This window comes from Aspergillus puulaauensis, chromosome 4 (genome assembly GCF_016861865.1).
Source record: "Aspergillus puulaauensis MK2 DNA, chromosome 4, nearly complete sequence".
In the NCBI taxonomy this organism is placed as follows: Eukaryota; Fungi; Ascomycota; class Eurotiomycetes; order Eurotiales; family Aspergillaceae; genus Aspergillus; species Aspergillus puulaauensis.
This window is the reverse complement of record NC_054860.1, coordinates 2,479,084-2,506,487: the sequence shown is the minus strand read 5'-3', so window position 1 is coordinate 2,506,487 and position 27,404 is coordinate 2,479,084. Positions and strand designations below refer to the sequence as shown.

At 51.5% G+C, this 27,404-nt stretch overlaps 7 protein-coding genes across 7 annotated transcripts; 2 read left to right on the top strand and 5 right to left on the bottom strand.

Annotated features, from left to right (window-relative positions):
• Nucleotides 1–659: 659 nt before the first annotated feature.
• APUU_40999A (uncharacterized protein) lies at nucleotides 660–4,375 on the top strand (the record flags this gene model as incomplete). The annotated part of the gene is made up of 4 exons (XM_041704133.1): nucleotides 660–1,361; nucleotides 1,413–2,798; nucleotides 2,851–3,510; nucleotides 3,749–4,375. 4 exons carry the CDS (start codon nucleotides 660–662, stop codon nucleotides 4,373–4,375), a joined length of 3,375 nt encoding a protein of 1,124 aa, XP_041556749.1.
• A 502-nt stretch (nucleotides 4,376–4,877) lies between these two features.
• Nucleotides 4,878–7,163, bottom strand: APUU_40998S (SET domain protein; the record flags this gene model as incomplete). The annotated part of the gene is made up of 4 exons (XM_041704132.1): nucleotides 4,878–6,175; nucleotides 6,226–6,485; nucleotides 6,536–7,078; nucleotides 7,132–7,163. 4 exons carry the CDS (start codon nucleotides 7,161–7,163, stop codon nucleotides 4,878–4,880), a joined length of 2,133 nt encoding a protein of 710 aa, XP_041556748.1.
• A 282-nt stretch (nucleotides 7,164–7,445) lies between these two features.
• NDH51 (NADH-quinone oxidoreductase subunit NuoF) lies at nucleotides 7,446–9,087 on the top strand (the record flags this gene model as incomplete). The annotated part of the gene is made up of 3 exons (XM_041704131.1): nucleotides 7,446–7,706; nucleotides 7,780–7,851; nucleotides 7,924–9,087. 3 exons carry the CDS (start codon nucleotides 7,446–7,448, stop codon nucleotides 9,085–9,087), a joined length of 1,497 nt encoding a protein of 498 aa, XP_041556747.1.
• Nucleotides 9,088–9,357: 270 nt separating this feature from the next.
• On the bottom strand, nucleotides 9,358–10,755 carry APUU_40996S (uncharacterized protein; the record flags this gene model as incomplete). The annotated part of the gene is made up of 2 exons (XM_041704130.1): nucleotides 9,358–10,508; nucleotides 10,560–10,755. The coding sequence occupies 2 exons, from the start codon at nucleotides 10,753–10,755 to the stop codon at nucleotides 9,358–9,360; spliced, it is 1,347 nt and encodes a 448-aa protein (XP_041556746.1).
• A 339-nt stretch (nucleotides 10,756–11,094) lies between these two features.
• Nucleotides 11,095–12,954, bottom strand: APUU_40995S (putative MFS transporter; the record flags this gene model as incomplete). The annotated part of the gene is made up of 2 exons (XM_041704128.1): nucleotides 11,095–11,728; nucleotides 11,789–12,954. 2 exons carry the CDS (start codon nucleotides 12,952–12,954, stop codon nucleotides 11,095–11,097), a joined length of 1,800 nt encoding a protein of 599 aa, XP_041556745.1.
• Nucleotides 12,955–13,502: 548 nt separating this feature from the next.
• On the bottom strand, nucleotides 13,503–20,289 carry APUU_40994S (nucleoporin family protein; the record flags this gene model as incomplete). The annotated part of the gene is made up of 5 exons (XM_041704127.1): nucleotides 13,503–13,616; nucleotides 13,671–15,569; nucleotides 15,649–19,445; nucleotides 19,779–19,886; nucleotides 20,190–20,289. 5 exons carry the CDS (start codon nucleotides 20,287–20,289, stop codon nucleotides 13,503–13,505), a joined length of 6,018 nt encoding a protein of 2,005 aa, XP_041556744.1.
• Nucleotides 20,290–21,612: 1,323 nt separating this feature from the next.
• Nucleotides 21,613–23,939, bottom strand: ACS1 (acetate--CoA ligase; the record flags this gene model as incomplete). Its single annotated transcript, XM_041704126.1, has 6 exons — nucleotides 21,613–21,675; nucleotides 21,739–22,013; nucleotides 22,072–22,201; nucleotides 22,268–22,528; nucleotides 22,588–23,838; nucleotides 23,901–23,939. 6 exons carry the CDS (start codon nucleotides 23,937–23,939, stop codon nucleotides 21,613–21,615), a joined length of 2,019 nt encoding a protein of 672 aa, XP_041556743.1.
• Nucleotides 23,940–27,404: the final 3,465 nt, after the last annotated feature.

Sequence of the window (27,404 nt, the reverse complement as noted above, 5' to 3'; positions counted from 1 at the left end):
TTCCTGTCCTCTGCTGTTGGATGACGGCTCTCCCTTCCTTCAAGTGACGGTGAGGTCTCGTGCAGTGCACCAAGGCTCCCAGAGTGATTCGCTTCTCCCGTGAATCGGCTTCTGCTCTCCTTTCCCGTGTGTCGTCGACGGTACGTACCGCTTGTGTGTGCGGTGTTTTCCTCCCCCACGTAATTGTGCCTTTCTATCCCCCCAGCCGCCTGCCCCTGCTCCGACGCTCACTCGGAACTCAACTTTAAAAACGCCAGGTTTTTAGGAGTGTTGCGATAGGCTCCATGCTATGTCGCTCTGAGATATCAAGACCATTGCTGACTGGATTCTTCGTTTGTAGCGCTTGGTCGCTCCGGCAGGGCATAATTTACCGATTATCACCTACGTTTCCTTTACTTCCGAACGATTGCCTCTCCGTGACGAATCAGCCCCAACCGCTAGCGTGATATATGAGAACGCCTTCTACACGTGTACGCTTCTAATCTTGTGCATCCCACGAGGGTCCATAGATCGATCCTCCATCCCTTCCCCACCTCTCCACCCTATACCCAATACCCATAGCGTTCGCCATCATTGAATGCGTGAGGACCACGGTCGAAAAAGCTAGTGATACCCCATTTTTTTTCCATGACTTGTTTTTCTCGGTTATATAATTCAATATGTTCTGGCGCTTTGGGGGATATTCAAGTATCTCCGCTATCGATACCCTCCTGGACAAACCCGATGTCAGCCTCGAAGAGCTACTAGACGAATCCGAGCTGATTCAGGAGCTTAAGCAACTCAACACCAAACTCATAGAGTATTTACGAGAAGATGACGTCTTGAAGAAGCTTATGGACTATGTGGTCGCCCCTAGCCTAGTGAATGAAGACGAGGACGAGAACGAGGATGATGACGGCACGTCCAAAAAGGAAGAAGATACAGGGACGAAGGAAGATGAGTCCGCACCTGAAGGAGAAGAAGAAGAAAAGAAAGGCGACCCCCTGAAGGGCCTGCTGGATCCAGAAGATCTTGACCGAGCGGAAAAAGAGCGTCTCAAGCGGGCTTATGTTGCGTGTGAGATTCTCTCATCCGAAGTCTGGTCCATCCTAGATTCCACCATGGCCAACCCCGAATATGTTCGAAATTTCTGGGGTTTCATTCGGCGCCCAGCACCCCTCGACTCTATCCAGGCGAGCTACTTCACAAAGGTGAACGAAACGTTATTGGATAAGAAGACAGGGGAGATGCTAGATCTGTTGAAGTCGATGGATGACGTTATCCCAGCGATCCTTCAACATGTCGATAACCCCATGGTTATGGATCTTCTCCTCAAATTGATCAGCTTAGAAAGAGCTGAGGGTGGCCAGGGAATTGTTGACGTAAGTACACACGGCGCCCGCTCTCACTCGTTATATCTAACAATCATCTAGTGGCTCAAATTACAAGACTTGATACCCAAGTTACTATCTTTCCTATCTGCTGAGTGGCCGGCTTCCGTCCAGACCTCCGCGGGAGATTTTCTAAAAGCCATCATAACGATATCGGCCAACGCAACACAAAACGACCAATCGTGCATTGGCCCCAACAGTCTGACTCGCCAACTAGTTTCCGTACCATGTGTGGAGAGCCTCGTCAAGGCGATGTTGCAAGGCGGCAACCCCTTGACAGTGGGTGTTGGAATTGTCATTGAAGTTATCAGGAAAAATAACTCCGATTATGATCCGGAACACCTGAATGCTCCTGATTCGATGCCTTCCATGTACGATCCCATTTATCTTGGTACATTACTTCGAGTGTTCGCCAAGCATATACCCGACTTTGTGGCGTTGATTCGGAGTTCCAAGCATACCGTCACCGATGGAGGAAAGATGAAGAGCGTTGAACGAGGCCAGTTGGGTTCTGCTTGGGGCGCCAAAATCGAGCCGCTAGGTTTTGATAGATTCAAAACTTGCGAATTGATGGCCGAGTTGCTCCACTGCAGCAATATGGGTCTCTTGAATGAGCCAGGGAGCGATGAATACGTGATGCAAAGGGACGCCGAACGCGAAAGGATTATAAAAGAAGGCGTATTTGACCAGCATCATGAAGGTAATTCTACCTTTGACGCAAACGACTCCACGGCAGACTTCGCCAGCGCTTCCGTCGGGCCGTACTCCCCTGAGGACTCCCGAGACTTTGAGGGTGCGAATAAGGCAGGCGATGAAAGCTTCGAAGATGTTACCCAATCCACTGTTCTTGTTGATAAGGAGAAGGACACGGACAACAAGGAGGACAAAGCTGCCCCAGAATCGCCCTCAACTGCACAGGCTGAACCTTCTCCCAAGGAGCAAGCTTCCTCTGAAGTGAAAGAAAAGGATCCTGCAAATACTACAAAAGCACCAGCATCTGAAACCACGCCATCTCCAACGGATGAGCTTGCTGCCCAGATCAGTGCAGTGTCCTTAGAAAGCACGCCGGTTAATGACGAAAACAAAAAGCCCGTGGAGGAGAAACCTGCCGAACTTTCTGTTTCAGGAGTAGAACCGGTCCCCGCATCAGCACCGATGTCGTCAAATCCCGACGCTGTGCCCGCACCTCTGTTTGCCAACAAGGAACAGAATTTGGAAGCGGATTCTACATCGGATGCTCCTGGTGGTGACGGTAAAACATCGGATCCAGCAGACAATAAAACCGAGTCGTTGCCCGCGCAAGAAACCCAGAACGACATTCAACCGCCTTTGCATCCGGATATCCAAGTTGATACGGATGGGAAGCCTGTTGTCGGCGACTATCTAAAGATCATGTTCGCGGAAAACCAAGTTGTACCAACTATACTGGTAAGTCGTCGACTAGCCTAAGCTTTGAACATACTGACAGTAACTCTTCCAGGATTTCTTCTTCCGCTTCCCTTGGAATAACTTCCTTCACAACGTTGTCTACGATGTCATCCAGCAAGTGTTTAACGGGCCCATGGATCGTGGATATAATCGAATTCTAGCCATTGATGTTTTCGAGACGGGTAGAATAACGCAGACGATCATTGAAGGCCAGAAGCGGAGCGATGAGACTCAAAAGACCAAGCGCATCCGTCTTGGGTACATGGGCCACCTGACACTCATCGCAGAGGAAGTTGTCAAGTTCAGCGAACGCCATCCTCCTGAGCTACTTTCTCCAACGGTCATGGATAACGTGCTAAACCCGGATTGGATAGACTATGTCGAACAAACGCTTTCCGAGACAAGAGAGCGTGACAATGCGATCCTTGGCGGAGTCCGTCCTGATATATCGATTGGGCATCGGGGGGGCATGATGGGCGGCGGGCAGTCCTCGGCCCTGGCTGACGCTGGATTGAACGGCATGGCTGGCAATTCAAACTTTCAGGGATTCGACATGGTTAATCAGGGAAGCGTCTCAGGTGGTGCGTTTGGTGCTGGTGGCACTTCGTTGCTCAGTGGGTTTGCAAGCTCGAGCGACGATGACGAAGACGAAGATATGGAGGATCAGGATGACCGACACATAGAACCAGCCTCAGAGAGCGGCACTGAGAATGTAGGTTATACCCCGTTTGTTGATATCGAGATGCGTGATGTTTGAATGCCCTCTACGTAACGGGGTTGCCTGTTAGCTGTGGGTCTTATTTTGGGCTCAACACAACCGCTACTCATCTACGCAGTCTGCTTTTGGACTTGGGTGGGTTGCAGAGTTCTTTGTCTCAAGCTGGCCCGCAAATTGACACTGTTCACCCCGTAAAAACAAAATTTCAACTTGCTAACTGAGGTATGAATAGGCATCAAGTCAACCCATCCCGATTATTGCACCACCTCCAGCTCCTCTAAGTCTGGGCCCATCTCGTGCGCGGCGCCAGCTTGCTGCACGACTCGCCGCCCAAAAGGAGGCGGCTGAGAAAGCCGAGAGTGGTGGAAATGAGGACGGGAAGCAAGGCTCAAGCGAGTTCCAGTGGCCTTCAGATTCCTTCGCCGACCAAGGATTGAACGATGGCCAAGGCCAATCATCAGAGTTCCCACCGGTTAACTCTTCATCGCCAACCTTCCCTGAATCCGGGTTTAGCCCGTCAGACTCGTTTTCCAATGGCTCTTCTGATGAGGGGGACGATTTTGGGGGATCGAAGCGGCGTAAAGAGCGCATGCCACTTGAGGTCGATGATGATGACGATGACATGGGCGAAATGGTAGCCCCGACGATGGATTCGCATATGTTGGACTCAGATGAAGAGGAAGAGGCCATCCTTAACGAGTCACTAGGGTATCCAGAACTCGGACCTGGGCAGTATAAGAGCTTCCGAAGCTCTCGAATGGGCCATTCTCCGTTTGGGGATGATCAGAATGATAGCAGCGATGGGGAGGACGACGGGCTGGTAGAAATTCTAGTCCCAGGCAAGAAGTCATCCCAGTGACGCATTGATCTAGCCTGGAATACTACTGTTTCGTCCGCAGCCCCATTTCCGACGAAACTCAAAACTCACGATGATGATTATGATGATGTATACTATTTGACTGCATGGCATTGTATATCCCAACGCAACGCGACGACAAGAAGCACAAGCGAATACGGCCTGTTGGATAGGTTAGCGGCTCCTTTGAGCGGCAATTACTTACCTTACTTGACTTCACTTCGATATTGATTTGATGCTGAGATGGAAATTATACGATCTAGTGGCGCTCATACATTGCGGTTGTTTTTATTTCCCTTTTCTGGTTTGTTGTCCTTGCTGCCCGATTGCTTACTCTGCGTTTTGCATTTGTCTATGGGGATATAACTGCTCAATGAAAGACTACAGTAGCCTCTACCTGCAGAGTCTTGTACGATAGTTTATTAGACGAATGGATATTCTTGCTTGTTAACTTTTTTGATGTTTTCAACTTATCTATATACGAAGTAGATAGTAGAAGCCAAACTCACTCCTGCGGGATATACAAGCAAGTCTCCGTGGACAACATTACATTGCCACCCGCGTCTCCATCCCCAGGACCAAGCAGCGCGAGCGGGTCATCCGGCACCTGCACACATTCCTGCTCCGTCATCATCCACGCCCAACGCACCCAGTTCGGAGACAGCCACCAGGTGTCCGCATCCCCATTCCACCCGCCGGTATACGGCTCCAACGTCTCAAAGAGCTGCGCCTTCCTCTCGCGCAGCTTCTCAATGATCTCATCGAACTCGCTCACCAGGCTTTCGTCGTCTTCGTCCTCAAGCGCCCACGCAACGTCACCCGGCGGGGGCAGATAGTGGTCAAGTAGGAAGGAAGCCCAACGTGATAATCGCGGCGGAAGAAAGCTCTGGCTTTCTCCGGTCTTGCCGGACTCCGTACTATCATTATGTTTGTGTCTGTTCGTCGTATGCACAGCCATAACGAAGCAAGCGAAGAGAGGAAACCGGAAGGGGGATGCGCTCTCGTCCATGCCTCTCAGTGCTTCGATGCGCCGTGAGGTAATCGACAGGATGCTCTTGAAGCACTCTTGGGCGGCATTGCGTTCTTCACTAGCAGGCAGGAGGTCAAGTAGCTCGTTGAATGTGAAGAGCTCGCCGCTGTTTAAGAGGATGGATGGCCGTTCCAGGATCCGTACTTGGATGCGGGACTGCACTGGCTCTGGGAATTTGCCCTGCGGGATGCGCGACATGTGTTGGCTGAGAAGGTGCTTTGTTTCCTCCCATCCGCCTCGTAGGCCGTGGCGGCGCGTGCGTTGGAGAGACCAAGCGGCGATGACGAGGGCCGATTCGGAGAGTGTGATCTGGCTGTCTCGGTAGATTTTTGCGTGGGTTTGCTTGAGATTGCATGGCTGTTTGGCTTCTGGGTCTGTGGATTTCAGTCGAACGATATGAGTGATCAGTTCGATAATTATCTGGCTTATTGCTGCGAGTGCGGTGCGTGAATTTCCGTAAGCCTTAGCGATTTGGATTGCGTGTTCTGAGATTTCTAGTGTCTCGAGCTCTCTTTGGTTTGCTGCTAGGACTGAGACAGCATTGAATAGAGCTGGGGAGAATATTGAGTGTTCCATGGGGGTGTTTGGAGCTAAGAGAGGGTAGAAGATGTTGAAGACGTAGAAGGGATCTTCGTCGTCGTTGTTGGAGTCGGGGAATAGCTGTTTTTGTTGCTCGCGGGCGAAATGTAGCGGGCTACCAGGTGGTGTGCGTAAACCGACAGTTCGATAATCACATGGGTTGTTGGCAAGACAGAACCCATAGTTCATCATGACTGTTCTGTCAGCTTAATCGAAGGTGATATTGCAGGTTCGTAGTACGTACGCTGTTCATTATTGCGAGGACCGTAGTTGTTCGCAATCTCTTGCTCGCCGCTAACGTCTTCCAGAACGACAAAATCGACGTTCTCAGTACCGGCGCGCCATTCAACCTTGGCTAGTGGCCTGTGGTTTAAGATGTCGATGAAAGGGAGAAGCACCGAGATGTTCTCCTCGGGCACTTCGAATTCAGGGATCACGCCGGACAGCACCTTTGCCGAGAATGCACGAGAGACGAATATTGTAGAGGCCCATAGATACAGATCCCTTCCGATAGACATTAGTAAACTTGCCCAGAATTGAAATAGCCGACTTACCATGAATATTTCGAGGCGTCCTGGAATCCAGACTTCTCAAGTTCACTATACGAGCTCTCATATTTATCCCTCAGCAGAGCAATCTTTTGCTTCCTTGCCTGCACCAGACTTGTCCCCTCCAGCCACTCTATATCCTCGTCCTCGTTATAATAAGGTAACGTGGTCAACGAGCCTGGCTGAGGAAGCGTCCGAATATACGGATGCCAAAAGCCTGCCCCGCCGCGCAAATACTGGCCAATTAAGAAGAAGATTGCTACTTCTTCAGGGCCGACACTTTCCATAAACTGAGAAGAAAATTTGACGTCGTGATTAGAAAAATGGATATTCCCAGTATCTCTGTCAATAGCGTTGTAATACGACATTGTCGTTGCGAGAGGTGTTTTAATGATATGCGTGTTACTGGAAACGCCATTGCTCTTCACCCGTATATAGGTGCCACGAGTGTCATCATGACTGATATATACATCCTCGTGAAGACTGCCGTTGTGGGTTTTCATCCATTCTAGCAGCGCAAAGTAGACCTCTAGGCTATTTTCGGCAGGCCTATAGTAATTAGAATTTTGGTTTAAGTGTAGTTCAATAATTGGTAAACTTACCTTGAAGACGCCACACTCGAGTCATACTCCATAACCACAGTTCACCTCGAGGCTTCGATCGCAAATATCTCGGTGATTAATTCTTTGTGCGTTGTATAGTTGAGTTATGCAGATGTATTCCCGTTTTGGTTGCGATATAATGTCACGTGAGCATTAGTAATTACACTCACGTGATACAGCCCGTCCAATCACTGAACGGGCAAAGCCGGATATTCAGCAACCGCAGAATTGAAGCTCGACGCCATCACAGACCCCCGTGTTGTGCTTCAACTCTCCTCCCCTCCCCCCTTCACAGCCATTGGGCCATCGTCACCATGATATCTCGAGCGGCGGCTCCTTCGTCTTCACCCCTCGCCACACTTTCGTCCCGCTCACTCCGGCTCCAGGCTCCGGCCGCCCGCTCGTTCGCGACCGTCCAGGACAATTCCCCCCCGGTACACCATCATGGCGGTCTGAAGGACCAGGACCGCATTTTCACGAATCTTTACGGACACCATGGCGCCGACTTGAAGTCAGCCATGAAGTATGGAGACTGGTACAGGACTAAGGATATTGTGTTGAAGGGTCATGACTGGGTAGGGTTTCTCGCTGATTCACACCAACTTTGGAGAGGGGCCCATTGGACATGCTAATACATTGTTTTTATAGCTTATTTCAGAACTCAAGGCCTCTGGTCTACGTGGTCGTGGTGGTGCTGGTTTCCCGTCTGGTCTGAAATACGTATGTGCCCTTGATCGCCCAGATCCTCGAATACCCGAGTACCGTCTCAAAAGCCATCTAACATAACTCCAGTCGTTCATGAACTTCAAAGACTGGGACAAGGACCCCAGACCCCGATACCTAGTTGTCAACGCCGATGAAGGTGAACCCGGAACCTGCAAGGATCGTGAGATTATGCGAAAGGACCCGCAAAAGCTGATCGAGGGTTGTTTGGTTGTCGGCCGTGCCATGAACGCCAACGCCGCCTACATCTACATCCGAGGTGAATTCTACCACGAAGCTACCGTCCTCCAGCGGGCCATCAACGAAGCCTACCAGGCAGGCCTGATTGGCAAGAACGCCTGCGGAACCGGCTACGACTTCGACGTATTCGTCCACCGTGGAATGGGCGCCTACGTCTGTGGAGAGGAAACCTCTCTTATCGAATCCATGGAAGGCAAGGCCGGCAAGCCTCGTCTTAAGCCCCCATTCCCCGCTGCCGTTGGTCTCTTCGGATGCCCCAGTACCGTCACCAACGTCGAGACAGTGGCCGTGACACCAGCAATCATGCGCCGAGGTGGTAACTGGTTCGCCGGATTCGGTCGTGAGCGCAACGCAGGAACTAAGCTCTTCTGTATCTCTGGCCACGTTAACAACCCATGCACAGTCGAGGAAGAGATGTCCATCTCTCTCCGTGAGCTGATCGACCGCCACTGTGGTGGTGTTCGTGGTGGCTGGGACAATCTTCTCGCCGTTATCCCCGGTGGTTCCTCAACACCCGTCATCCCCAAGACCGTCTGCGACGACCAGCTCATGGACTTTGACGCTCTCAAGGACTCGCAAACCGGTCTTGGAACCGCCGCCGTTGTGGTTATGGACAAGTCCACCGACATTGTCCGCGCCATCGGTCGCCTCTCATCCTTCTACAAGCACGAGTCTTGCGGTCAATGCACACCTTGCCGTGAGGGTAGCAAGTGGACCATGCAGATGATGCAGCGTCTCGAGCAGGGCCAGGCCCGCGAGCGCGAAATCGACATGCTCCAGGAGCTTACCAAGCAGGTTGAGGGTCACACCATCTGCGCCCTTGGCGAGGCCTTCGCCTGGCCCATCCAGGGTTTGATCCGCCACTTCCGTCCGGAACTGGAAGCCCGTATCAAGGAATATTCACAGAAGGAGCTGAACGGTGAGAGTCCGTATGCTGGTGGCTGGCACCCGAACACCCGGGCGGAGGGCAAGCTGATTTCCCCTGGCATGTAAACTATTCTTCAAACTTTTTTTTGTCTCTTAATTTATTAAAAGAGTTGATTTCATAGAACCTGTATGCTGGCTCTTGGTACCCGTATCTATAAAAGAGGGGCCACCGTCTTTTCCTTTCTCTTTTCCTTTTGTTTCGACCCGCGTGCGTTGTTTGTCTGTCTTATGGGTTCGACCATGTACAGTTTTGAATCGAATCCGGTAGCAATGAAACGAGTTAAAATTCATACCTCTCCATATTTGATTAAATACTGCTGCTACTACTGCTACTACCTACACCTTAACCTTCCACTTCCACTTCCAATCCAAAAGCGCCCACCTCGACAATGCCAAAGCCACACACCCACCCAACAACACAGCCGAATAAAACCCAATAAGCACCTGCGGGGTGGTCGACTGCAACAAATCACCACCGACGGGAACAGTCAGCAAAACCCCAAACGCCGCAATAAAGTAGATCGTCCCATAATACCGCCCATACTCCTCAGTGCGGCACAACTGGCCCGCACAAACCGGTGCTAGCGATAGCCACCCGCCCGAACCAAGACCGAAGACTGCAACGACGGCGTAGAGGGTTGCCTCATCGCGGGAGCCGAAGGGCAGCCATACGGCTGCCATTATGATTAGTGTGAGAATCACGGAGCAGAGAAGCACGTTAAATCGGCCGACTTTGTCTGCGGCTAAGCCTGGGATGACGCGGCCGAGGAAGCTCATGCTGTTTAGGACGGTGAGGGAGTAGAATTGCACGTTTGTGGAGAAGTTTGCGAGGCGCACGTAGGTTGGTAAGAGGGCGGCACAGCCGAAAATGATGAACTCGAAGGAGAAGACTGCGATGGTTAGGAAGCAGAGGCGGAGGGAGCGGAAGGCGCGGAAGTCGATTATCGCTTTGCTCGCTCGGCTGCCGCCGCCGCTGCTGGTGGTGGTGGTAGTTGGTGTTATTCGGCCCTGTACTAGAGCGACTCCTGCTACGTAGCAGGCGAGTGCTATAAAGGCAAATACGCGGATCGACCATTTCCAGCCATACTGTGGGAACAGGTTGTGCAGGATGATGGGGATGATTGCGCCGCCGGCTGAAGACCCTCCCATGCAAAGACCAGAAGCTAGTGCGCGTCGACGGTTGAACCAATGACTTAGAACGGCAATAGAGACGGTTGTTACAACCGCTGCAGCGACCCCGCCAAGGATAGACAGGCAGAGGATGAAATGCCAGTATTCAGTGCATTCCGCGAGCAGGATATACGAGGCGAAGCTGGCTATCGTGCCGCAGATAAGGAGGACCCGAGGGCCATATCGATCAAACAGAGGGCCCACCTGAACACCCAGGAATAAGGTCAGGAATACTAGAATGGCAGTGATCCAGCCGACGTCGCGAATGCTGTAGTTTGCAAGTTGGTTCACGCTGATGTAGTCCTGGACGGAACCGACTGGACGAGGTTAGGAAGATGCCATCGGGAAAAAATGAGGCGAACACTCACCGGCAGTCTGGAAGCCAAAAGATGGGAACATTAACAGAAAAGATCCCAGCAAACATTTCCATGCCTGGGGACCACCTTCAGGGAAGGCTACGCTGACTCCAGTTCGATTCGTTGGAACTTCGCCTAACTCAATTCCTTGAGTCTCTTCGGTCGGCTCTAGAGTTTCATGCTGGACGCTTTGCGACATATCGACCATGGAGTGAGCCGTTGATGTAAATAGAGACCGAGAGAAGAGGTTGAGTGCTGAGAGGTCGGTAGTATAAAAATGATAGAAAGTGGATTTTGTCGTCAGAAGGGCGTGGACCCACCCTGTTTGCTGGGTCGGTGGAGGAACATCTATTGGCAGGTATCTGAATGCCATTTCATAGTTCTGTACTTTAGCCAAAGGGAAACGAAAGGAAAAGTACTCTACACACTGTATCCCGTTCTCACATAACCAGAAGTTTTCTAGGGCTTTGAATCCACACATTCCATCCTGTCACCCACCCAACCTGCTGCGTGCTGGGATCATATCACCATACGTAGCCATCGCCATTTAAGTGCCAGGACCAGTGTCCCTCTCATCTCTCTCTGAATCTTTCACAACATCCCCTCGCCCCAGAGCCTGTATCTCAAGCTCCCGCTCAGTATCAATAGCACGCCTAACCCTCCTCGCCTCCCTCCACTCCACGCCCCAGCTATATTCCGTCCAAACCAACCCAGCACTGGCCAACATCATCCCGCTCATAAACACAAAACACCAGTCCCAGCCCATCTCTCGAAGCATATGGTCCACAATTGCCGCTCCCAGAGCCCCAAGCCAGCACCGGACAAGGTTGCATGCCGACGCCGCGGTAGCAGGGCATTCGGGGAACAGATCAACAAGTAGTGTATTGAGCGTGTTTGTGCAAGCAATCGTCGCGAATCCGTTGAGGAATTGCAAGATGAGGGGAGCGGAAAGGTGAACCCGCTCTTGTAGGGCGAAGCCATAAGGGGCTGTTGCGGCAACTGTCAACAGGATAAGGGGGAAGAAGGGCTGAAGGCGGGCGTGCTCGATGGGGAAGTTCTGGAGCGAAATTGACTGAGACGGGTTAACTTGAAGGCTCAGGGATGCAGCATACCGGCGGAAGTTCCGGTCGAGAAAGCGGCCGTTGAAAATTGCGCCGAGAGAGGCCCCGATGCCGAGGGGACTACATATGAAGTCAGTACGTTAACTTAAACAGTGCCAGGGAGAAAAGTAGGAGGCATACAGGAAACATAATCCGATCTGCAGGGTGTTGAAGCCATATATCTCCGAGAAAAGAGCCGGAGTGCTAGTGAGCAAGGCAATGTTGGCAAGCATCAGAAGGCCGATAGACGATATCAAGATAAGAGCGTCCGGTTCCAGCAAGATAGCAAAAGACATCAGTGGGTTAGGAAAGCGTAGGTTTGAAGCTCTTGCTGTCGCTGTTGCCACTAAACCACCATTCAAAGTGTTTTGTGCAGCACCACCCCCATTGTCGACACCGACACCATGAATAACCGTCTGCTTCTCCTTCTTCCTCTTTTGCCACAACTGAATTCCAGACCTCCTCCACGCCTCCTTCGGCAAAACGCTCCCATCCCCAACAATACACCTCGCGGTCTCCGGCACAAGGAGAACATAAGCAACCAAATAACCCCCAGAGACAATAACCAGAAACCAAAAGACACTCCGCCAGCCCAACAACTTCGCAAGAAGCCCCCCAATAACAGGGCCCAGTGCCGGAGCAAGCATAACCCCAGCAGCCATAGGTCCAATATAAGAGCCGCGTTCCGCTGGCGTTGCAATATCAGCAATAACCCCGTATCCAAAGGAGATTGTGCCACTGGATCCCGCACTCTGGATGCACCGTAGGACCATGAGAGCCGCGTAGCTGTTCTGCAAGGCGAGACCGATATTTGCTGCGGTGTAGATGGTGAAGGCCAGGATGTATGCGGGGCGTCGGCCACAGGTATCGGCGAAGGTACCTAGAAATGTTGGTGCAAGACCTTGTAGGATCATGTAGGTGGTTATGGTTAGGTTGATGAGGGCATTGGTAAGGTGGTAGTTCTGGGCGAGGGTTGGCATGACTGGATAGTAGATTTGGCCGGAGAGAGGGGAGAAGAAAGAAGCGAGTGTGACCATGGTCACGATAAAGCGTTTCTGGTCCTTGGTGAACGCAGAGTAACTCTGGGGAGTTCCGGCATTGGTGATCGCTGCCATAGCTGGCGGTACTGGATGTGTTTCAACGGGGAATTCTCTTGCTCTCGACGACTCGGACGACAAGTAGGACGTGGACGAGGATGAAGTGACCGCGACCTCATCAGCAACTCCAGTTTCGCCAGTAGGACATATGACGTTGATGGAAGGACGAGTCTGATCGTGGTAGCCGGAGCGACTAGAAACTGAAGGCATGGTGGGCGTTCTGTGGCTTCTCTGGGCAGGCGCGGGGGAAGAATTGCGATTTCAACGGTTAATAAAGAGCGGGACCATTTACCTTGTCTTCCCATGACAGCGGATGGCTCGGATGGCTCAATCAAATGTCGAGGGGAGAAATCAGAAACTGTCTCCGCTGTGTTGTGTTTGTGTTGCTATGTTGACTCCGGCACCGGCAGCCCTAAGCCGGCTCCGGCTGAGTCCATTGTTTTCATCTACACATAAGACCAGCTACGAATGGGTCAGGGCTAGGGTAAATCATCTCTGATATCATCTACCTACTGCAGAACAAAGCAACTATCTAGACAAGACATGCCACGCACGGGACATGTAAAGAAACTTTCAAAACATTCTCCAGCATCCAGCATGGCTTCATTAAAAAAGAGATACAAAAGCAAAGATAAATAGCAAAACAAAGCATGAGCTAAGCTAGAGTACAGGATTGGATAATGCAATCAAAGTAGGCACAACAGAGACACGAATGGAACGGATCGAATCTAGGTCCTTTATATTGCTCGAGTCAGATTTCAGTAACCCCCGGCCATAATAACGCTATAGTACCGCCTGCTCATCTCCGCAGTTTGCAGAAGACGAGCATCACCCGTCAGAGGAAGTCGAAGGACACGGGTCATTTCCATTGCCTGGATAAGGGTTAATATGTCTATTCGTCTTAGATAAAAGCAGGGAAAGCTCACCTTCGCATCCTCCAGGGTGGTCCAACCAGCAACAATGCGGCTCATTTCCTTGAACGCCACGCGCTCTTCCAACCCCTCCACACCTGATTTATTGATAACCTCACCCATAGTAACCAGCGCATCCACCAAGCGGTTCAGGCGCTGAGGGTCACGTCCCCGGGCCGTCGCCAACTGGAGGAAATCCTCGTAGACCCCGCCACCACTAGCCCAGCCGCGTACCTTGCGTCCTGGCGCCTCTCCAAACCCAGACAACAAGGTCTCGAGAGTCTTGTAATCGTGCTCGATAACCGCTGTCGGGCCAACGACGCGGCAGAATGTGGCATGGGCATCGTTCCAGTTCTTTCCGCGGACAAGACAATCGACCTCACGCGCTGCGTCGCCGATGTCCCGAGCATAAAGAGCCTTGGACATCCAAATCCAACTCTCAGGAATTTGCAGGTCATTGGTCAGCTGCAGCCAGATTGCACCTGGGGAGTTTTCTGGTGTAAGTGGCTCTGGTAGCTGGGCAGCAAACCGTGCAAGTACCTCCTTTACAGCCCTTTCGCGGTCAGAAGCATGCGATAGATGAAGCAAGGCAAACAAAGACTGGGAAAGGTTGCCGGTTGCACTTAGCTCCCAACCATACTCCCATGCAAGTTGGTCCATTTGTGAAACATTAACGGTCAGACGTTCATACTGTCCAAGCGCTGCAGCAAGCACCTGGCAAAGTTGGAAGGATAGTCGGTTTGACAACTTGTCTCCCGTTACCGACTCCGGCAACAATGCAGCAGGTAGCTCAAGTGAAGGCACGCCAGTAGCCTTACGCACTCCAAGAGTGGCTGTATATGTCTTGAGTAAAACCCAAAGAGGAGACTCGTGGCCAACGGTGTCGGGAGATGTATGCCACAAGCCCCGGTCATTGTCCAGATGGGAAGGCGAAGGGAATGCAGGCTCCTGTCCACTCCTGAGATCTTGTGCGTATTCCGAAACCGCGATCTCCAAGGGCTCATCATCACTGATTCCATACCAGAGACGAAGGCCAAAAGCCTGGAACCAATCCAACTCGAATCGTTCGGAGAACGTGAACGTTGATGCACGGTCCTCGAGCGCACCTCCAGACTTCCCATCGCTACGAAGAGCATTGCCAGCCAGAAGTTCGTACAACGCCCGAATCGGCTCGTTCATCTCAGAAAAGACATTCTGTTCCCGCCATGACTCGATCTGCTTGGCCATATCACGCTGCGTAGTCGGATCCCGTCCAATTTGGGAGACAAGTGTGGCGAGGTGGAAATTCTGGCCTGACATCAAAACGCTGCAGGCTTCCTCGACACGGTGCGAACACAACAGGTAAATAGCACGCTCCTCGGCGGAACTAGCCTTGTTTACGGCGTGCGCGTTTCTTTCACGAACAATACCTTCCCAAAGCCGACTCAACCGATCTTTCTTGATGCGGTGTAGGTAGTTATGCCGGAGTTGTAAGGGAACGCCCGCCGACAGGTCATCTTCGATTTCATCGTTGAACAAGATGTTCGCCAACTCCCAAATCAAATGTTCCTGGTCGGAATGAACATGCTGTGATGCCTTGGTGAACTGTTCGAAATTGGCTTGCACAAGTCGAGCAAAAGGCTGCCCATCGACACGCGTGATAGAAGATTGTCTTCGTTGAATTTCAAGCATTTCATGAGGCTCTGAAGTCCGCCCAGAAGCAAGGACAACAATATCCCGTCCTTCGCTGGTAATGGAGAGCTTTTCCCTCCAATGAGGGTCCCGGCGTCCATAATCACCCATATCACTTTTTGCGCATATCAAAGAATTGACGGGACCCCATCGAGGTTTGAAGGAGTGGTGGAAGTCCAAGTCATCTTTGCTCATTTCGTTCGATTCTCCTGCAAAGGTCTTTGGCTGCTTGTGGTACGGCCACTACATCACAGTTAGTTTTGATCCAATGAACGAATAAATCTAATTGGAAAGGTGGGAAAAGAGAAAGAAAGCGTCATACCTCAAAACCTTTCTTTTGCGGCTGTGGTTTCGCCGGAGATTGCGCTTGCTTGCGGGGTTTCTGGAACAAAGAATTCATCAGGTCGATACTAGTGTTGAACCCCTTCTGCTGAGTATTTGCTGCTGCCTTGGTCGGCGTCCCATCATTGAGCGCTCTCTCGTCAAAAGCATTCGCTTGGATTTCACGGAGCGCATCGCGGTTCTGCTTTCTTGGGCTGATAGTTCGTTGCAATTGTTCAGCCCAGTCGCCGGTAAGGTCAAGGCGAGCCTTGGGGGGTGTGTTCCAGGGTTTTAATGAGGGCTGGGTGGTTTCATCACCCATATCCTCGTCATGCTCCACGGTACGATCAAGGTTAGGAAAGGTGCCCGCCATATCCATTTCCTCGCCTTCATCTAATTCAATTTCTGACTCGCCAACAGATTGCTGGCTCTCGGTGACGTCGTCGCCATCCTGCTCAGTTGAACCCGCGGAGCCGTCCTCTAAAAAAGACTCGGTTTCATTTTCGGATCCTAGCTCCTGCTCCTCCACTGTCTCCATCGCCTGATTACCAAACGCCCCGGGAACCAATTTACGCTTTTTAAAATCGAATGTGTCGTCGTCGACTCCCCCCACCGAACTCGCAAAGGAATCGTCAATGGAGTAAGTGGACATCTGCTCCGAGCCAACGGTCAGATCGCGGTCGGCAGGGAATTGAGCCTTCAAAGTAGTCGGGGTGTCAGGAGCAGCACTCAGGGTGCTTTGGTTGTGGCTCTCACCTTCTTCTTCCTCGTCATCATAGTCAAGGCCATATGTCGTGTAGTGAGCCACCCGGAACACCCAGGTTCCGGTTTCGGTCTCATATCTAACAAACTCGGTATTGTGGACCTTCATTAGACGGTCAAGGTGTCTGTCGAAGAGTGGGCCGCTGGTGAGTGATGAAGGGCTCTTCTTGTCTCGACCACGCGGCCAAGAGTTTTCAATGCGCAGCGTGGAGGGAACGTTCAGACCCTTGCCTCTAGCGGGCTTCATGGACTCGTCAGGGTACACAGTAATCTTACGCACGCCAATGTCGATCAGACCAGAAAAGATATTATCCAGGTCGATCTGGGTCAAATCGACGGGGGCATCAAAGGTGACCGAACCACAACGCTGACGGCCAACAGTCAAACCGGTGAAACGTTTCAGCTCCTCACGGCTCAACTTGCTGAGTTCAGCCTTTGTTGGCTTCATCCAGTACTCGCCTGGCTGGGGGTCGCCACTAGGAGTGAAGGGCAGTCGCGTGCCACCCTCGAATGACGAAGCAGGCGAGGCACTTTCAGTGTCTTCTGGGACAGTGATAAGGGTTCTCCTGTTCGAAACGGACTCCATCTCAGGTTGAGTAGAGATTTCGGTCTCCGGCTTTAGGCCGTTGATGCCGTTGGGGGTTCCATTCTTGCGAACTGAGCGCAGGAAGCCTAGTTCTTCTGGGGTGGGTTCCGGGGATTGGGATGCCACGGGGATAATTTCACCACCAGTCGTGCCATCAGGAGTCGACTCGAAGCTGACCTTCTTTCTGACCTTGCTTGGGCCGGCGTCGTCTCCATTAGTGATTGCAGTAGGTGTGCTAGGAGAGCGAGTGAAGAGATCATTTCTCAGGCTTCGGTCGATGGTCAGACGCTTCAGGTTACCACTCGACAGGCGCGAGCTACCAGAAGAAAGAGCTCCAGGAGACAAGACGCTGTCGGTTTCTGGATCGAATGACTTGCGCAAGTTGCTTGTAGAGAAGCTCTTGCTAAATGTGCTACGGCCCAGGCTGCCGCTGAAGCTGCCGCGCATACCTCCTCCAAGGAGACTTCCACCAAGGCCATTAGGAGTGCTGGTAGTACTAGAAGGAGACCCGTAAGTGGAATAAGAGAATCCGTAGCCTCGGGGCTTGGGTGGGGTGATGAGGCGGTTGGCAGCGCTAGGCGTGATTTTGTAGACTGGCAGAGGTGTGCGTTGCTTCTGCTTGTTTGCAGAAGAGAGCGGAGTAGCCAATGGACCGGGGCTGGCAGTGTTCGGCGCGGGCAGACCCGAGAAGATTGACTGGTTTCCATAAGGGTTGCCGTCGAGAAGGGAGGCCTGGAAGCTACCAGGTGCAGGCTGTGACTGCTGCATTTGCTGGGGTTGCTGTTGCTGGGGACCGCCAAAGAGACTCGAGGTTCCCAGACCTCCAGTCTGTTGTTGCTGGTTCTGGGCGCCACCGAAAAGCGACGAGCCCGTGTTTTGGGCTCCAGTACCCCCTCCAAACAACGACGACCCGCCTGTGCCCGTAGAGCCACCGAACAAACTAGGCTTTTGCTGTTGCTGGTTTTGAGCACCGCCGAAGAGACCAGTTCCGGTCTGCTGGGTTTGAGTGTTTCCGAAACCACCGAAGGTGCTGCCTGTGCCAGTGCCCGTGGTTGCTCCACCTCCAAACAAGCTCTTCTGGCCTTGTTGTTGTTGGTTACCGCCGAAAAGGGAGCCGGTCCCTGTCTGCTGGTTATTTCCTCCGAAGAGCGAGCCACCAGCGGCTGGCTGTTGATTCTGTTGGTTGTTCTGTCCGAAGAGGGATGAACCTGTGTTAGCAGCACTACCCCCTCCAAAGAGACCACCAGCACCGCCAGTGGTAGACGGTTGCTGAGTGCCTCCACCGAACCCGCCAAATAGTCCCTTGTTCTGGGTTTGATTCTGGTTCTGGTTTTGTCCGAAGCCGCCAAAAGCACTCGTACCAGTCTGCTGTTGTTGACCTCCACCGAATGGTGAAGACGTAGCTGCGGTACCACCAAACGGCGTAGAGGTGCTGGTATTCGACGCGCCAAAGCCACCACCAAACCCTGTCGAGCCTGTGGTTCCAGTGCCTCCGCCAAATAGGGGTTTATTTTGTTGTGGTTGTTGTTGTTGTTGTTGATTATTGTTGCCGAATAGCGATCCACCAGACCCAAAGGCACCCCCGGACCCGGTACCAGAGCCAAAACCAGTGTTTGTAGTGTTTGAGCTGGTTCCGAATAGACTGGGCTGAGCAGGGCCTGAAGAGGCGGCAGCACCCCCGCCAAATAGGGAGGTTGCCGGTTTGGAAGCTCCAAACAGGGGGTTGGAGGTAGCAGTAGACCCAAAACCGCCCGCTGTCTGAGTTGAGCCAAATGCTGACGGAGCGCTACTGGCAGCGGCACCACCGAAAGGAGACGAAGTGCTACCGAACCCAGTGGACTGTGGCTGGGATCCAAAGCCAGATCCTCCAAAGGCTGAAGAGCCAAAGGCACCTGCCTGCCCACTCCCGTTTCCGAATCTGCGACCCGCATTATAATCACCCAGTCGAAGTTCTTCAAAAGAGTATTTGCTGTAGGGTTGCATAAAAGATATGCTTTGGTAGTGGTTCATAGTAGAGGAGGTTCCGTCCTTCTCAGTGAAGGCACTGAAAGGGGTGCTGCCAGTGCCATCGGAAGGCGGGACAGCCTGCTGGAATGCCGTGCCCGTTGCGCTTCCAAATCCTGATCCAGCACTGCTTCCAAAACCAGATCCAGTACCAGCGCCGAACCCGGTACCAGTACCAGTTCCAGTTCCAGTCCCAGTCCCAGTTGTGCTACCAAACCCTCCTGCAGGCTTACTTCCGAACATCCCACCGCCGGTGTTCGTGCTACCAAATCCAGACGTGCCACCAGTAGTAGAGCCGAAGCCACCGAAGCCACCGCCCGTGTTAGGTGTTGTTGTGTTGGAGCTTCCAAAAAGGCCTCCGCCAGACGTTCCAGTTCCGAAGCCTCCTGCAGGTTTCCCAAACGCTGAGCCCGCCTGGTTCTGGCTCTGAGTGTTCGTTCCAAATCCTATAGACGGTATACGTTAGCAGCGCGTAATGGACAGACTCGCGGTATGAACGACAGAAATATCCAGGAAAAATATCAAATAAAATAAAAAATTGAAAGCAAAGGCCATCCTAGGTACGGATCCCGCTAGTCGGCGCAATCCCCTTCTGCGGTTTTCGTTTGAAAGGCCAGGGGGGTCTAAACGATCGGTAAAAAAAATAAATTCCGATGCAGACCAAAAAGCCGACAGATTTCGCAGGAAGGAGACAGGTAATCCGTCCAAGGTGGTCATAGAAGAGAAAGGATCGCAAAGCTCATCGAATAACGGTTGAACCTGACGCATCAAGCACATACCTCCACCGGAACCAAAACTGCTGGAGGTATTTCCAAACAGGCCACCACCACCACCGCCTGATGTGTTACCCCCGCCAAATGGGGATGAGGTTGAGGTTGATCCAAAGCCTATATTTTCGGATAGAGACTGTCAGAGACTGTCATGAAGCTGCGATCCTTTCTCTTATGGCGTTGCTGCTGAGCTGTTCAGCGCCGAAGGCCTCCGCGCGGATTGATTAACTGTTGGAAGCCGTACAGGGCCGCCACGGGTCGGTCGAACGACGTCGACGTCACAAGCACCAGCCATAGACCGATCACGAAAGGAAAACAAAAGAGAAAAGGACGATGAAAAAGGAGAAAAGAAGCCGAAAGCCCAAGAGAGGGCTCCAAGGCGAGATCATAACGACAAGCGGATGGACGAAAGGGACCTACCTCCACCAGTACCAGTACCCGTGCCAAAGCCAGAGCCTGTTCCAAAGCTGGAACTCTGCTGGTTGTTCTGACCAAATCCTCCAAATCCGCCAAACGACATGATGACTGTGTATTTTGAAGTATTATAGATTCATCGGTTCACTCGAGGATCCGGGTGTTGCGAGCAGTCGCGAAAGCTTGCGAACCGGTGCGAAACAATCGGAACTCCAGCTAAAACGTGAAGGTAACGCGATAGTCGAAACGGTCGATTGCAATGCGCTATGACAAAGGACGCGCAAAGGGTGCGAACAAGTTGAGTGAGGGTGTTTGTTTTTTTTTTCCCTCTCAACGAAAGCCGATCACCTAGAAGAAAAGTGAAGAAAAAAGTAAATTAAAAAAAAAAAAAAAAAAAGTGTCACCAGCTGCCGACGGAGAGCGTCGTCAGAGCAAGGATCTTGACGAGTCCAGAAGGACGAAAGGATGGGGGGTGACAAGAAGGAAGAAGGCGAAGGGTCGAGGTGAGGTGAGGAAACTGACGCGGACTGGTGTTAAGGAAAAGAGCCAGCAGGGAGAGAGGAACTACTAATTGGGTTTAACCGCCTTATGATGACCATACAGTACGCCGTCGTGTTCCAGGTCCCACTAATTGGAAGCTCTTGTATTGTAACACGTCGTATTGTCGGGTCAGTGCTGGCCGTAAGGTGAATGTCGTCCACGTGATACTGCTGCCTGAATTACGACCACCAATAGATGGGACGAGAGCCTGCGAAATGAATTGCTGTCTTCACTGCCTACATGTAAAATACAGGACGACTCTCCTCCGTCCAGTGGTGAAAACCATCATCACAAGCATTTGACTCAAGACGGCCTCACATGATCTGAACGGATTGCCCTCCCCCGAAATACGTATCTGGACAATGGCATTGGTCGTTTCAACCTAACGAACTGTTGCCCAATGCAGTCCAGGCCGTCCCGAAAGACTAAACAGGCTCAATCAAGCCACCACTCAAGATCCCAAAAAGTAGTTATTGATATGAGAGGTGAAGAACTAGTTATCCCTTCACTGGAATCGTCAATGTCGACAGCTCAGACCCAAAAATGCCTTCAAGAAGTTTAGATTTTAGCATACAAATTGTCTCGTAAAGCTTAGTTAGAGAACAAATGTTTATAAATATATATAAAATAAATATGATTGAATGACCAAAGATACACTATAAATATCATAAGTTATAGCTAGTCATTTACAAAACAGCCGCTCCGAAAGTCCAACGAAACATGGGAATCACACGACTAACAAGTAAATATATCACGCTTTATCCTCGACTTAATGGGCGTGCCACGGGCCGAATCATTTATTGAGTCAACTCGGATAGCCTTCATCATGACACCTTTTCATCGTATATATGGCTTTTCAACCCGTATTTCTTGCCCAGGGATTTATAGCTTATTTTCCACGGGAAGCATGCACAGTGGCGATGATCTTCTCGACCACGGAGGGGTCAGACAGCTGCAGTCGAGGGTTAGTCTCGTTTATGAAATATGATGTTAACAAGAAAGGCGATGGTCTTACCGTCGAAATATCACCCAGGCTGTCCTCTTCGCCACTCAGGATCTTTCGCAGAATACGACGCATGATCTTACCGCTACGGGTCTTGGGCAGGTCCTCAACAACAAAGACAGCCTTGGGAGCCGCGAACGGTCCGATCGATTTTCGGACTTGAAGGACAAGGTCTTTCCGGACTTGGTCGCTCGTCTCATTACCTTCCTTAAGAGAAACGAAGGCATTGACGGTTTGACCCGTCAGTTCGTCGGCGATACCAACCACAGCAGCTTCAGCAACCATGTCTAGCAAGATTATTAGCGCACGGTTCACTTTATTGTGTTAATATGATTATTGACTCACTGTGCTCAAGGAGTGCAGCCTCTATTTCTGCAGTTGACAGCCGGTGACCGGACACATTAACAACGTCATCAACACGACCGCGAATCCAGTAGTATCCCTCGTGGTCACGGCCGGCTCCATCTCCGGTGAACTATTGAACTTATGTCAGCCACCTTGAGCTCAAAGCAAAAACGGGAATAAGAAAGGGTGTCCTTACGTAGTAGCCCTTGTATACGTTCAGGTATGTGTCCATGTAGCGCTTGTGGGCACCCCACACAGTGCGGGCCATACTGGGCCAGGGCTGCTTGAAGGCAAGCACACCCTCAACATCGTTGCCCGAGATCTCCTCGCCGGATACTGGGTCGATGATAGCAGGGTCAATACCGAAGAACGGCAAAGACGCGCTACCGGGTTTCGTGGGGGTAATGCCACCCAAGGGAGTAATGACGTGGGAACCTGTCTCGGTTTGCCAGTAGGTCTATACATTCGAGGTTAGAGATGCGTTGAAACTTGGCGGGAAAAAAAAAGGCAACTTACATCGCAAATGTGAGCGTCCTCCTTTCCGACTTTCTCGAAGTACCACTTCCAGACCTCGGCAGCAATGGGCTCACCGACAGATCCCAAGATACGCAAGTGTTCCATCTTGTGGTGAATGTGCTCATCTCCAGCCCTCTTCAACAAACGCAAGGCCGTGGGGGCGACGTAGAATTGGGTAACCTTGTGCTTCTCGATCACGTCCCAGTAGCGCGAGAAGTTGGGGTAGGCCGGGGTACTTTCAAAAACGACCGTTGCGACACCCAACAGTAGAGGTGCGTATACCACGTAGGTGTGACCAGTAATCCAACCGACATCACCACCGCAGAAATAACGGTCATCATCGTGGATGTCGAAGACGTATTTGCCTGTCATAGCAGCGCCCAGCAGGTAGCCAGCAGTGGTGTGCATGACACCCTTGGGCTTACCAGTAGAACCGGAAGTATAGAGGAGGAAGAGGGGGTCTTCAGAGTTAACCGGCTCGGGGGCGATGTAGGACGGGTATTTTTCAACCTCTTCGTGCCACCAGATATCACGGCCTTCAGTCCAGGGAACCTCTGCGCCGGTGCGCTTGAAAACAAGGGCAGTCGTCACATCGGGGCATTGCTTGAGACCCTCGTCCACGATACGCTTGGTTCCGATGATTTTGCCACCTCGCTTTCCTTCGTCTGTTGTGATCACAACCTTGGAGCCAGCGTCGAGAACACGGTCGCGCAGGGAGTCCGAGGAGAAACCAGCGAAAACTACGGAGTGGACGGCACCGATGCGTGAGCATGCGAGGAAGGCGACGAGAGCTTCAGGAATCATGGGCATGTAGATGGCAACAGTGTCACCCTTCTTGACACCGCGTTGCTTCAGAACCCAGGCAACTCGCGACACTTCGCGGAGGAGCTCCCCGTATGTGATTGTGCGGCCCTCATTGGGCTCGTCAGCTTCGTAGATAATCGCAACTTTGTCGGGGTTCTTAATGGCGTGGCGATCAACACAGTTGTAAGAAGCATTGATCTGGCCCTCGGGGAACCAAGCGACGTCGCCGTTCTCCAATGAACCTAGGCTAGTAGTTTGAAAGTCTTTGTCGAAGGTGAGAAGTTGTCGGGCATGGTGAGCCCAGAACTGGTCGGGGTTGCGGATGGATTCTTCATAGAGCTTTTTGTATTCATTCAGGTCTTTAAGATGTGGGCCGGTTTTGACTGGGTGCTTGTCGTAAAATGCCTTGGGAACGTGGAAGGTGTCGACCTCATGGGCCTCCGCAACCTGAGATCACAATTAGTCGAAAACGATTGGCTAGACAGCTGGAACTCAAAGCGACTGCTTACCACGGCGGGCTTGGGTGGTGCAATAGGACCGTCACTCATTATGGGATCGCGAATCTGGGTATTCCTGCACAGTGCACACCCGGGAAAGTCAGAAAATAATGTCTCAGCGCGAACAAAAGAAAAAGTTCGGGGTTATTTCGGTGCTGAGGAGCAAGATCGGCACGTGAGCTGGTGGGATTTAAGCTTACCGTTCCAAGGTGTCGTGGTGGGGTAGTTGAGAGATGGAGGGGTAGCTCTGCAGGAATCTACGTCGAAGGCGAGGACGACGTGGGAGGCGAGGGGAAGAGAGGAAGAGAGAACGAGCTAGAGGAGGGGCAGGATGGAAGAGAGAGATACAGTCGGGAATCTCTCAGGAACAGGGACTGGGAGCGCGCAGCTATTTAATCTCGCGTGGGCTAGAACTAGAAGGAAGGAATAATTGTTGAGGTCCCGCTGGCCGGGTGTCCGGCGGAGGGGATGTCGCTCTTATAAGGCGAATTATACCCAACCTAGGGTAGGAACAGACTCCGAGTTGACGATGCGGCACCGGGGACGAGGTCGATCCCTTTCCGGGCGACCGTCCAGCAAGCTGGTTCTCGGTTCTTCAATCCAGTGGGCAGCTTTCCCCAAGCTCTCGACTGCTACTGTAGGTTCCTGTGTAACCAGCAGTGCAAGCGTCCTGCATTTGCGCTGGAACCCATGGGATCTGAAATCAGAATAAAAGCCGTCCAATATTATCTCTATATTATTATTCCCTCTCAGGATCGCCCCCCCTGCAGAAGCGACTCCAGAGAGGCCCAAGTTGCGCAAGTTAGCATTTGCCCCCTCCACAAAAACAGACTCGGCCATGCGGGGCTTGGCTGTCGTTGCTTTTCGTTTCCGTTGCTCCGGGGCGGATCCGCGTACATTCCCAAGCCGACAGCAATCCTGCCAAATCACGGTACGCTAATTACAACAATCACGCTGCCCGAGGGTACTGCTGTGTCGGTTATTGCAACCGTCTGAAGGCGAGTTTCATCCGGTTTTGCGGCGACAGGGCCTACGGGTAACTATGAAGTATGCCATGACGGTTGAGCCAAAACGGCGAATCAGACGGTGCCTGAATCCCCGGGCGGAGGGATCACAAGAACGCCAGCCAAGCGCCTAGCAGCAATGTGCTAAATGCTAGTCGCCAACCGTGCGGGGGAGAAGTCCAAGCTCTTTCCTGGAACAGGAATCTTCCCAGTATCGGGGCCATGGAGCACTTGCATCTTTTCGATAAGTAAGCAATACACTCATTCGAGCAGGTGGCCCAGCCGTCTCTGAAGCAAGGGTCGACTCTCGCGCGGATCGTACGATTCTGTTTGCGGAAAAGTCATCGGTCATCGGTTCCTCGCCTGCACCCCGCCAGAAGTTCGAGAATCGGATTAAAGTACCTCACTGTGACCACAAAGCAACCCTAACATGATGACATTCTGACAGAACTCACTAAGTTAGTGGCTCAAGGCCACCTTGGTTCCCGTCTCAAAATGTGGTTGCTGGTCGGGACCGCCAAACAACTAATCCGCATCCGAGGTTCGCCTAGCTGAAGCTGTCCATCAAACTGAAAACAGGACCTTGACTGCCTCAAGCCTCACTGCGAGTTTGAATTTCGAATTTCGACTCACCGAGCGAACACTCTTCTACGGGCTTTCTAGCCAATCACGGCCAGAATCGTGCGGGAAATGACGGCGCGGAGTTGTTTCCAGATGGATCCTCCCGTTGTCGAGTTCGGTCGCGGGGAGATTGACATTGCTGGACCGCTGGTACACCGGTGTACGGAGTACGATTTCTAAGCCTCAATGGTCTGGATGCTGCTTCGCTCTTTACCCTTCGTGCCCATGGAATTCCAAGTATGTGTCGGACATATTTCGCCAGATATCCCTGGCCCCTGGGTCAAACAGCATTCACTAAATCGTCAATACAAGCTTTGAAATCCAACATTGCGCGCGCGATCTGCACTTGGATCGACTGTAGCATTGGGCAAATATACTATAGTTACTATTTAATTAGTTCCAGACTTCCAGTTACCACCCACTGGGCCACCTCTTATCCCATTGTCCCACCTTCGAATATCCGCACACACCATACACACATGTGACATAGGAGATCAACAGTCAGTGTCACTGATTATCTGGCAGAGCCTCTCAACTCTCGGATATCCCGTCTCCCCTCCACAGCCCCTCCTGTCTCACTCAGTACTACTACGTACTAGTAGTAGTAGCAAGCACTAGCGACAGCGCAGGCTGCAGCACACCATCTAAAAACCACTCCATCGCACGACAATGCATTAATCTACCCACAGGGCCACAAAATCAAAAACAAAGCTGCCCCACAGTTCCCCCGTCAGGGCACACCGTGCACCGTAAACAGCGATAGGAAGTTTGGCTCCGCTGACACTGAGACAGTCTTCTTCGACAGGGCAAAACGCCTAGTCGACAGGGCACCTTCCTAAAACAATACTACTCTTTTAGGAAAGATGGTGGTGTCTTGGTCGACAGGGTCTATCAGGCCGCCTTTTCTATCTAATATATAATTAAAATCCTCTAAAAATAGTCGGGCACTTTTCTAATTAGTATTTTTGATCAGATTTCTATTACTGAAGGCCCAGGGCCTAATAACAGGCTAAAATATTGATTTCGCAGCCGGAAAACTAGATATTCAGTGCCTCTCGGAATATTAGTACTACCAGTGATCTCGGGAGAGTTACTAAGAGGATCTATAGCTTGACTTTATATAGGAGTTATATAGTAAAGTTAGCCCGAGATACTTTACTAGAATTATAGCTATATAGTTATGTATATAACAAGCCCTGTCGACCAAGACACCACCACCCTTCCTAAAATAGTAATACTGTTTTAGGAAGGTGCCCTGTCGACTAGGCGTTTTGCCCTGTCGAAGAAGACACTCTCGCTGAGACTGGCTGCAACTAGCTATGCAATGATACATACAAAGTAAAAGGTAGATGCATAAGTAGATACCCAACGAATACTATACTGCATACTAGGCGAACAGAGGCGGCTCGTTTATGACACCTTGTACGATTTAAGTTTGTTAACTCGTCCCACCCACTCCTGAGGGCTGTGGGGAGGGGGGGATCTGTGCATACTGCATACTGCATGTGTCAGTGTCAGAGTGGCTGACTGAGTGTGACTGTGGGAAAGGGTTAATATTTCAACCGCGGACGAGGCCACAAACTATATATTACAGCAGCAAGAGGAATATGATTTCAACGTAAAATGTTGATTGTGGGGTGTTCGTGCGCTGAGAGTACTATCAAGATATATATTCTAGGCATTCAAGTACACGCAGGCACGTTCAACAGCATAACCCAGACTGTGGGGATTTGAGAACTGGATGTGGGCATCACAACGCAAAGTGAATTCGTTCAGCTAAAATTATTTTTAATCAACTACAGGAACGATCCATTCATAAAATGATCGAGAGTTGGATCATAAATCTCAAAAGGCTATTATATCTGACTTGCAAGAGAATCCCAGTCAACGA